At 37.4% G+C, this 10,624-nt stretch overlaps 1 protein-coding gene across 3 annotated transcripts in view; it reads right to left on the reverse strand.

Moving 5' to 3' along the window:
• Positions 1-9,987, reverse strand: part of CEP135 (centrosomal protein 135) — a 36,095-nt gene extending 26,108 nt beyond the window's left edge. For 2 of the 3 annotated variants that reach the window (XM_053976240.1, XM_053976241.1), the window contains exons 1-8: positions 9,916-9,987; positions 7,502-7,692; positions 5,582-6,175; positions 4,299-4,464; positions 3,124-3,314; positions 2,441-2,608; positions 910-1,051; positions 412-496 (exon numbers count right to left, since the gene is read on the reverse strand). In XM_053976240.1, the coding sequence (XP_053832215.1) occupies positions 412-496; positions 910-1,051; positions 2,441-2,608; positions 3,124-3,314; positions 4,299-4,411 (699 nt within the window). In that variant the 5' untranslated portion in view covers positions 4,412-4,464; positions 5,582-6,175; positions 7,502-7,692; positions 9,916-9,987. The remainder of the gene's footprint in view (positions 1-411; positions 497-909; positions 1,052-2,440; positions 2,609-3,123; positions 3,315-4,298; positions 4,465-5,581; positions 6,176-7,501; positions 7,693-9,915) is intronic. The other variant, XM_053976239.1, reaches the window with a different exon arrangement.
• Positions 9,988-10,624: the final 637 nt, after the last annotated feature.

Below are 10,624 nucleotides of genomic sequence, written 5' to 3' on the forward strand. Positions count from 1 at the left end.
TCTGTTGTTCATTAAAAATATAATCAGTCCAAGCAGTGAAAAACTATCCTAAGATATATGTATCAAATTGCTATTTTGGACAAGTTAACACTTATGCACTAAAAAATGCAGACAAATTCTGCTTATGATTGTCAAGTTTAGCTTATTTAACATAATTTCAATAGACAAATTTATCAGCAAAACCACCAGGCAAGTATTTTGTCATTGCTGCTGTCTCCAAAAGCAGAAGAGGGAAACTGCTCAACATAGGCAAGTTAGAATAATTGTATTTCAGACGCCCTACAATGCACTCCTAAGAAGGTTTTTAAGATACCAAGGCCACTGCCATGGCTATGACACCCAAATAATAACAATAATACTAATATTAATAATAAAACAACAATCCCACTACTACTGATGATATAAACATACCTGTTTGCTATATTTTTTCATTCCACTTTCAGATGTCTCCAGTTTTTCCTGTAGCTCTGTTACTTCTGACTGCAGTTCTTGAATTCTGAAATGTAGCGCTACATTTTTATGTGAATTCATGAAAGAATTGTATGCACACAATTCAATATTAGCATTTTTTCTTTGCTCCTGAACCCAAATATTTCACAGAGAAATAGTTTTGCTCATGCCAAATATTAATGCAGAATATGTTGTTTGAGATATTGTAGCAGGTTGACTGTGTCTGACTGTCAGTCCCCCACATAGATGCTCTCTTACTTCCTTTCCTCAACAGGATGGGGGAGAAAAGAAGAAAAAGCTCATGGGTCAGGGTAAAGACAGGGAGACCATCTACCAACTACTGTCACCAGTGACAGACTCAAGCGGGGAAGATTAACTTAACTTATCAATCAAAAGGAGTAGGACAGTGAGAATCAAAGACACACCCACACTTCAAAGTTAAAAAGCTCTCTGGCCCACCTATTATCAGCCACCTGGAGAAGGTCTGCGATGTAAGGGTCCTCTGGCTGAGGCACTGGGTAGGCACTGACACCTGACGGGGGCACAAGCTGGTCTATCTGCATGCGCTGACGCCTGAAGGGAATGCTTTTCTTGCTGCCACCTAAAAGCCCAAACCCAGAGACACATTACTTGCAGTTAAAGCAAGGGAGTCATCTTCTTTAATACAAAATTAATTTTCCTATTTATTCCACTGCTTCTGAATGGGCATGTTTCACCATTTTAATCCTTCTGCAATAAGCTGATAAAATTCACATATTCTAGACAATACCATTCTTGCAGGTTAGTACCAGTTTTGCCAAAGTTCACTATTATAATAAGGAAACACACAAAGCTTTTATAAGTAATTTTCCCCAGTGTTTAAGATCCCAAATACTCTATAGTTCAAACTTGTTGAAGCTGTTAGTGATTCAGCTTACTAAAACAGCTAAACCAAAACATCACAAAAGGCATTTGGTTTTCACATTTAAGAACTATTTTATGACTGAACTAACATTTGCATTGTTTGGTAATATTTTTATTCCTTCTACTCTGTGTTCATTTCAGTGAATATCATATCCTACTGCTCATCAAGCAGAGTATGCTATTAGCTTGAATGATAATATATTTAGAAAAAGGCAAAACACAGTATTTTTTCCAGACAGAACATTTCCTCTTCATCATATGATTAAATAAGAACATGTAGTATTGGATGATGTAGTATAGAAAAATCCTAGAAGACTGGTGAACAAGGGACAAGTATGAAGAAGATAGACAAAAGCCTGACATGTCATCTTTGAAGCAAATGACATGAAGTGCAGAAAGGTATGCAAAAATAAAGAGGAAATTTATTTTTTCCTAGCTATCTATTGATTTTCCTCAAATGCCAAAAATGCATATATAATTCAATGGCCTGGAAAAATAAAGACAGTCTCAAAATTTCACAAAATAATTCTATATTCCTTAGCATCAAAAAAAATAAGAAAAAGGAAACCCTGGAGAAAAAAATTAATCTGAAAGTAACATCTAGAACATTTTAAGTTATCAGAAGACCCTTTAAATATTGTAAGTTTATAGAGGATTGGAATACTTGTAAACATATTTTGCATCTTGTTATGTTTCAATCTTGGTTCCAAAAATCTGAATTTGTCACTTACACATCAATTACCTGTCAAAAATATGCAAGTGCCAAACAATATGCCTCTTAATTAGGTGTAGCAATTAAAGAAATAGCTGTTGATTAATATGTGCTTTCTAGTCACATTTTAAATTAAAAGTCTTCAGTTGATTCTAAGTTTGCATTCAGATTTGTCCCTAACACAAGTGATGACCTAATGAAACTTCAAACAGAGAAATGACAGAATTCAGAGCCCAAACTTTCAAAGGGTAATGTTACTCTACTGGATATTTTACTACAGTAACTGCTCTTACAAGAGGAAAAGGTATTATGTTCTAAAGATAAAAAAAAAAAAAAAACAGAAAAAAATTGAAATCTGTGATTATTTACACTCACCAGGTGTTTGCACCACTGCTTGCAGATTCTTCTCCTGAAGCTGCTGAATTTTTTCAGTCTTGGCTTTGGTCTCTTTTTCCAGCATTTTAATTTTATGTATATACTGGTTATTCAAAAATTTCAAGTCAGTTGTTTCGTGTTCAATCCTCCTTAAGGAGGCTTTCAAATCTTCAAGGGAGAGAAAAGCAGTATTATCTCTCTTATTCACTATTATTTTTCCTAGCAACACCAAAATAAGCATAAATAAAACCCTATATTCTTTTTCCATAGCATAAAATTATCAAATACACATACATATGTGCATACTTTTACAAACACACAAAAATATTTATTTATACATGTTTTACAAATAAACACCCACTATGGAACAAAGGCCTATTTAACAGCATTTAACAGTATTTAATTTTCAATTAAAAAACACCATTTCAAGGTACAAAAGTATGCATTAAGATTTCTAACATTCTCATATCTTATTAAAACAGTAATTTGCAGAACTTCCCAAGTTTTTTGACTGCAAAAGAAATGTCTAAGCATGAACCTTAATTCATTAAAGGCACCAAACTCTGTGACCACTCACACTCACTTAAAAGTACACATAAAAGAATCTGCAGATCAAGGACTTAGCCCCAATTTTATTTTGGCATGGAAGGATTAAAAAAAAAAAATCACCATTTGTATATTACCTTTAACATGACGATCAGACTGCTCTTTCAGTTTTAGTATTTCTAAATGTAGATCATTATTTTCCCTGGTAAGTCTAGCATTCTCTGTTTTATAAGGTTCCACGATAGTATCATAATTACTGCATTCTTTCTCAGTTTTTCCAGAAGAAAACTTTGCTTTGCGCAAGCTCTCGGTTGTATGAACTAAGTCACTAGGATAAAGGAGCATCAGATATGTTAGCAATGTTATCAGCCTTCACACTGCAGATGCAAATGTTTATTATAACCTTAGATACAAAACCCTTTCCTCAAGAGGGGGAACAAATGAGTTCAAACAAAGGCAACAAAACACTCATGTCAGGTAAGAAAAACTGAAAGCTAGGAACCATCTGTTAAAAAAAAAAACAGTAAATAGGAAAGAACAGGACAAAAAAAAGAAAACAAAATAGTTACAAAGCATATCAGGAGTTTACATCTGAGAAGTAGCAAAGCTAGTGACAGAGAGAATAAACTTACCTGGTAGACACATGAATGAGACTTAATGTTGAAGAGAGATTACCCCATATTTGCCTACCTAAGTTCTTCCATCTGTATTACACACTAGGGAGCAACAGAGCCAGAATAGCTACATTGGTGTATTTAGTTAAATGTAACTGGATTACTATGGAAATTACTGTGTTCTTAATAATATCAAAGCCAAAAAATGGCAGATCTAATAAGAAGGAAATCTGAACATTTTTGCGTTTTTTTTCTGCTATGTGTCTTGTAAAAAGGGCAGAGACAACCAATTTAAAATTCTCTAAATAAGGTCATAAGAAATGGAGATGTGAATGTTTTATTTTAAGTCATGAAACAGGCAAGAGGGATTATTTTTTATACAACCAGTTATGAGAGTGCGTCCTTTTAAGCACATATCAATAGTGACTATTCTTGGCTCTCTTACAAGGTTAGAAAAGTTGTATTTTCCTATGCCATAGATCCTTAGAAGCAATTCTACTGAATTAAATTAAATCTTAAGATGTTCCCATAATTTAAGCAAACCCATTTGACTTCCTTTGACACCGGAACTTAACGTTAGCTCTAAAATAACACTGCTAGAAAATAATCCTCATATTAAACCTTCTTTCTTACATGTCAAAAATCAAACAATGTCTACTATATGATTACTATTTTTTAAATGAATCCCCTTTGAATACCTGAAAAGCTTTTCCACCAAAGGTAAACTGTCCACTCCCAGTGGGTGCCGATAGCCCAGCTGATTCAGACGTTTCCTGAGATTAACAAACCTTCGCTCAGCATTTGTACTCATTGTAAACACACCTCCAAAGCTGCTTTTGTCACAGTCAAAAAAAAAAAGGACACCTGCAAAAGATTGTTGGTTACAGCAACTGAGCTTTAAAGAAGGAAAAATACAGGAAAAAAATAATGGAAAACCTTTTTTTATTCTGTAGGAAATACAGTGCATAAAGCATGTCCTTAAAATTTAAATAAATCAAAACAGGATCACTGCAACTGAAAAGTTTTTAACGTATCTAGATATTCCTTTAGAAATAAGTATTTGCCTTGGCAGTTAGTTTTCTCATTATATTCTGATTTTTTTGAGTCATGGTCATCACTGTATCTTACACAATACAAATGGACAGATTACTCTGAAAAACTCATACTTTTTTCTTTCATATATAAATCTTACTTTCAAAGTTTACAAGCCAGTACTTAATATAACTTATGCCAACCATTTCTAAAATTGGATAAAACATGTAAAATGTTAAAGACAGATTAACTTTCAACATCTACATTCTATGATAGAAAATAGGAATGATAAAAAATACTGGTGTACTGCAGTCATACTTGCATCATTTTCTGGAAAATACAGTTCAAGGATCAGAGAACTGCAGTTTTCTCAACTGAGTGATTAGTTATCTTTTTATTACTCAGCTGATCTAAAGGGGACTGGATCAGTATTACTGTGTCCGAATCCAAATGATAATTTTGGTTTTCCTGAGTACATCTGAGGGAAGAAGAACTTTTACATCATTATGTCCTTCTGAATTTAGACACAGAATGAGAAGACAAATCAAGTACTGAAGCTTATGTTTCTTAATCTGTAAAAACAGATGTTCAATAGTTAGAAATGTTTTTGAAAAGTAGTTATTTCTGTAAAGCATCTTCCCTTACATTTCTTTAGAAGTTTCAATATTAACCTATTGGCTGCAAAGACCTGAGCAGCCAAACTACCAATTCAAGGTGGTGTTGTTTGCATCTCATATAAAAGGAACAGAATTCAGAGACCACCCAAACTATCATCACAATCCACCGGTTTTTAAAAAGATATTAAATAACTACATGCAGGTATTGGGAAATAAAATGAGTTATTAATAATAAAGTGAGGAAATGCACATGTTTCTCTCATATCTAATGCTGGAAAGTTAAGATTTTATCTCAGTTTATTAAAACACTACGAAGAAGTCTAGCAACGGACCTGTAGTTGCCGGGTACTGCTCTGTAGATGAGAATCACCAGTCTTACAAACACAGCATCCACTCTTGGTACTACCAAAAATATTTGCTTGAAGAGGTTCAGGTTGTTGGGATATTAACTAAGCAGTGGCATTGCCAGCAATCCCTTACATACTGTGCTGGGATGGCTGAAGGAGGCGGCGGTGCACTTTCGTTCCACCACTGTACTCAGTGTAAGTCAATGTCCTGATGTGTAGGAAATGCTCTTCATACTCCTCTGACAAACACTAAAGTAACATGTTCTTGGTATTTCTACATTAAAGTTGAAGATTCTGTGCTGAATTCAGGAAAAGTGTGATTGAGTTACTGTGTCTAGACTGAGACTCAAGAATATATTTAATATTACTACAGAAGAAAACTGGTAACTCCTGAGCCCATCTTTTCCTTAAGAAGACTTGTATCAGTTAAAAAGATTAAATTACCTCCAAATATTTCATCAGATTTGTTTAAAAGCTTGTGTTTTAGAAAGAGCAAAGATTTTTTACTAATCTAATTGAGAAAGTTTTACAGAAGAAATATCATGAACAAATCCGTGTCACAGCTTGTACAGGAAGTAACTGCAAAGAAAAATAAATGGACATATGTTAGCACTTCAGTAACTGTGGCTAGGAAGTATATATATATAATCTCACTAAATCCCTGCAATGGGCACTCAAGATATAATAACCTAAACATAATCCAATATTGGGAAGTACTGACAAATTGCTGGTTGAATCACTCTCCTTGCTAAAAACTGAAATTTTAAATTTAACTCATTATTACCAATGGAATCAATCCAGAAAGACTATTATCTTACATTCCCTAGAGCCACATCTGATCATAAGACCAGGAAATGAATAGCTGTAGTATAGGTCCAAAAGGCATTCTGGAATGAATATCAGAAGAATTGGGGTTGTAATTTCAGAGAGGTTAACATAGATATTAAAGTCTTCAAAGACAATAATCGTCATACACCCTTTGTTGGAAAGAAATTATGTGTCAGTAATTCCAGACCTCTGCCATTACAGACTACCACAATTTAAATCTTACACCCTAAACTTAGTCTATCACTATTCTTACCATGACATGAAAAATTATCTAGTAACTTCTATGTGAGGACAATTTGTTTTTCTGGAAATATAAAATCAATATATTAAATGCACTGATTCAGTTGACTCTAAGACCTATCTGACACAATGTCCTGTGTCTCTTGACAGTTGCCACAGCAAGAGTATAAAAACCTAAAAAACACTAGTTAAATCTTACTCCTACATGCATTTTTTTCATATAAACCTATAATGCAGGGCCTTGAGGGGCTTCAAGTTGGACTGAAATAATGGTAATAGTACCTGATAGACCTTTCTTTGAGCAGCCACTGAAGTTCTTGGCTGAAGCCTTCACTATTCATGTTGATTCCTAACTTACCATTTGCCTTTTTGATCACTCTAAAGCATCAATTAGATGCATTCATCGTGACACATCTCACTGAGTGGTTGCTACCACTTTAGAGACCACAGCATGTATCACTTTGCCTTTACTAACACTGCTGCTTAACTCTGGCATCATTACTCAGTCCAGTGAAATCCTTCTGGCACCCTTGGACTGCACTTAACATGTCCACATAATGAGCAAATTTTGTCCCCTGCTGTTTAACCCACTCTTTCACATTACTGATCAGTTTTTGTCATGGCTTAACCCCAGCTTGCAACCAAGCACCAAACAGCTGACTTGTTTACTGCTTGTTTACTCCCCCCACTCCCACAGGAGGAGAGGAGAATCAGAGGAAAAAAAGGCAAAACTTGTAGACTGCCATTGAAACAGTTTAATACTTGAAACAAAATATAATACTAATAATAAGCGAGAGAGATTGATAAAACCAAGAGATGCACAATGCAATTGCTCACCACTTGCTGACTGATGCCCAGTGTGTCCCCGAAGCACAATCAACCTTGCTCTGGGTAAGTCCCCAGTTTATTTCTTTAAGGTGTGGAATACCACTTTGGCCAGCTCAGATCATCTGTCCTGGTTATGTTCCCTCATGGCTTTCCGTGCAGCTCCTCACTGGCACTGAGAAGTCCTCAGCTGAGAGCAAGCACTACTTAGCAACAACCAAAACACCAGAGCGTTATCAACATTATTCTCATGCTGAATCCAAAACACAACATTGCACCGGCTACTAGGAAGGAAACTAACTTTATCCCAGCTGAAACCAGGGCACTTGGTCTTTGTTTGCTCTAAAGCTTAGATTAGATGCATTCACAGTGACACATCTTTTTCCGAGCAGTTATTGCCATTTTAGAAACCACAGCATGTACCACTTTGCCCTTATTAACACTATTCTTTAATTCCCACTTAATTATTCAGTCCAGTGAAACTCTTCTGCAATCCTTGAGATTGCACTTAACATGTTTATAAAATGAGCAAATTTTTTCCCTTGCTGTTTAACCCATTCTTTCAGATCAGTCTTAAACAGCAGACAATCTTCTGCACATTCACTGTGTAAGGTAGTACTTTCTACTCTCTATTTTAACCACCAGCTCCTTTCTCCATTTCTAGACCTGCTTTCTTAAAAGCATTTGGTAAAGAACCTACAAAAATCTTTTTTGTAAATCCAAGTTTTCTACATTATTTGCACCCAGTCAATTCAATCCAGAATATGCTTTTCTTTAAAGAAGCTTAATAGCCTTGTGAATCACAACTGAGTCTTGATGAAAGGTATGTCACACCTACTAGATGCCTGTAAGTTTCCAAAGTACTGGAAAGCACTCTTAGCAGCTTTGGTATTTCCCATGAGACAGGCTACATTAGCTGCATAAATAGTTCACATAATTTATCATCTAAATATTTGTTGCAATTTAGGACTGCTGTGAAGAGAATCAAATTTCCATTTTCGATGAAAAACAGAAAAGAGAAAACTGAACAGTACTTCAATTCAGACATTTCCTAAACAGGACTTATTAATACGTCTAAATGATTACAAGTCTAGTACTTTAAATCAGCCATTTGCTAAATAGGATTTACTAATATGTTTAAATGATTACATCTCTCAGTTGCTTGCTGAAGAGTATTCAGAGCTAATTAGCCTCATTTTTTTGTTCTCCCTTTGCTCACGAAGACTGCTGAAGGCAACAATATTCACATGCTTCATTTTATGACATGCCTGGATGGCTGTGAGCAGTCTTTTAAAGATATGTTTATGTAATAGATATATGTAGCACCTAAGAAGTATTCCCTACTGTTTTAAGTCATCAATTGAACCTTGATGTGAAAGATGGGCAATCGTGAAACCTTATATCCAGCTGCTCTGGGCTTTAACTAGAGAATCAGCTGGCACAAAATTGTGTGAAATAAGCAATATTTATAGGTATTAGATTAGCAGATTGAAGTCCTGCTTCTATTCAGAGAACAACACAGCAAAACTGATGGTGAGTACAGGTTCAGAACTGTTGCAGATGCAATATTTGTGTTATCAATCAGAAAATGTAATAATAAAAAAGAAGAGCAAAGGTGGATCTTGGCCTTGGAAGAAATAATGCAGTCATCGAGTCATGTGGACAACAAAATTGCATTGCTAACAGTTGAACACAAAGAAATTACTATGGACAAAAGTATATGCTATGAAACAATTTCTTTTTAATTGAGCCTGTAACATTTAACATCAAAGACAATCGTGAACTGCAGTTTCAGTCTCAGTTTTGGGAAATACCAAAATGCATTTTTCATTCACCAGAACTTCCATGTTAAGGGTTTTTTCCCTTATTTTTCCTGTCCTGTCCGCCCAGGTACCAAAGGCACTCAGTGGACCTGATATTTGACTACAGCGGTGCTTTAGGGCTGTGCCGTGACACGCAGCTGCTGCAACATCACGTTGAAGATACACCCACAGAGCCGGCACTTGCTTTAGGAAAGTCTGCTTCCAAGTGGATTTGCTGGGAGTTCATTTCTGACTAAGGTATGCATACAACACGTTTGCTTTGAAGTCTCAGCACTTAGCCTATGGAAAGACAACACTTTTTCCGAAGAAAGTGGAAAGGCCATCAAGCCAAGGCAGGGTCACCTGGAGCAGGTGACAGGAACGCGCCCAGGCGGGTTTAGAATGTCTCCAGAGAGGAAGACTCCGTGTCCTTCCTCGGCAGCCTGTCACCATGCCCTACGTTCCCACTACAGCACAAGAAAACCCTTTCTATTATGAGCCTGCTCATCACCCGTCTCCCTAAACGGGAAGCTTTGTAGACCTTCCAGCAATACCAGTCTGTACCTACAGAGGTCGGTCGGTCACTTTCTAAACAGGTTTACGCCACTTTTCCCCCACACTTACCACTAAAAGCAGGCGTCGGCAAGCGGGCCCGCTGCGCTGTCCCAGCGCTTGAAATCCTTTGAAAATGGCGCGCGGAGCAGCGGCCGCTTCCGGCCCGTCACCGCAGCAACGGGGGACGCGCCCGCCGCGGCCCGGCCCGGCCCCGCCCGCCCCTTCCGCTCCCCGCCCGCCCCTTCCCGGCCCGGCAGGCCTCGCGTGGCGGGCGGAACGCTGCCTGCTGCCGCGGGGCCCCGTGCGCCGGGAGATCCGGCACGAGCGGCTTCGCCAGCGCCCACAGCCCGGCCCCGAGAGCCTGCGAGAAAGACGGAGAAGGACGTTTTCCATGGGCATGTAGTGACAGGAGAAGGAGCAAAGGATTCAGAGTGAAAGAGAAGTAGATTTAGATTGGTTAGGAGGAGGAAGCTGTTTGCTGTAAGGGCAGTGAGACGCCGAACAGGTTGCCCAGAGAAGTTGTGGAATCCCCACTCCTGAAGTGTTCAAGGCCAGGCTGAATGGAGTTTTGAGCAACCTAGTGTACTGGGAGGTGTCCCTGCCCATGGAAGGCGGCTGGAACTAGAGGATCTTTAAGGTCCCTTCCAAAACAATTCTATGAATCTGTGAAATACAGGTTTCATCTAGCAGGTTTGTTACAAAACTCAGAAGGAAAAACTGACATTCATACTATTTTGGGTTTTTTTTTATTCTTGCATCTGCATCAACATTCTACCTC

The sequence above is a fragment of the Vidua macroura genome, chromosome 4 (assembly GCF_024509145.1).
Source record: "Vidua macroura isolate BioBank_ID:100142 chromosome 4, ASM2450914v1, whole genome shotgun sequence".
NCBI lineage: Eukaryota > Metazoa > Chordata > Aves > Passeriformes > Viduidae > Vidua > Vidua macroura.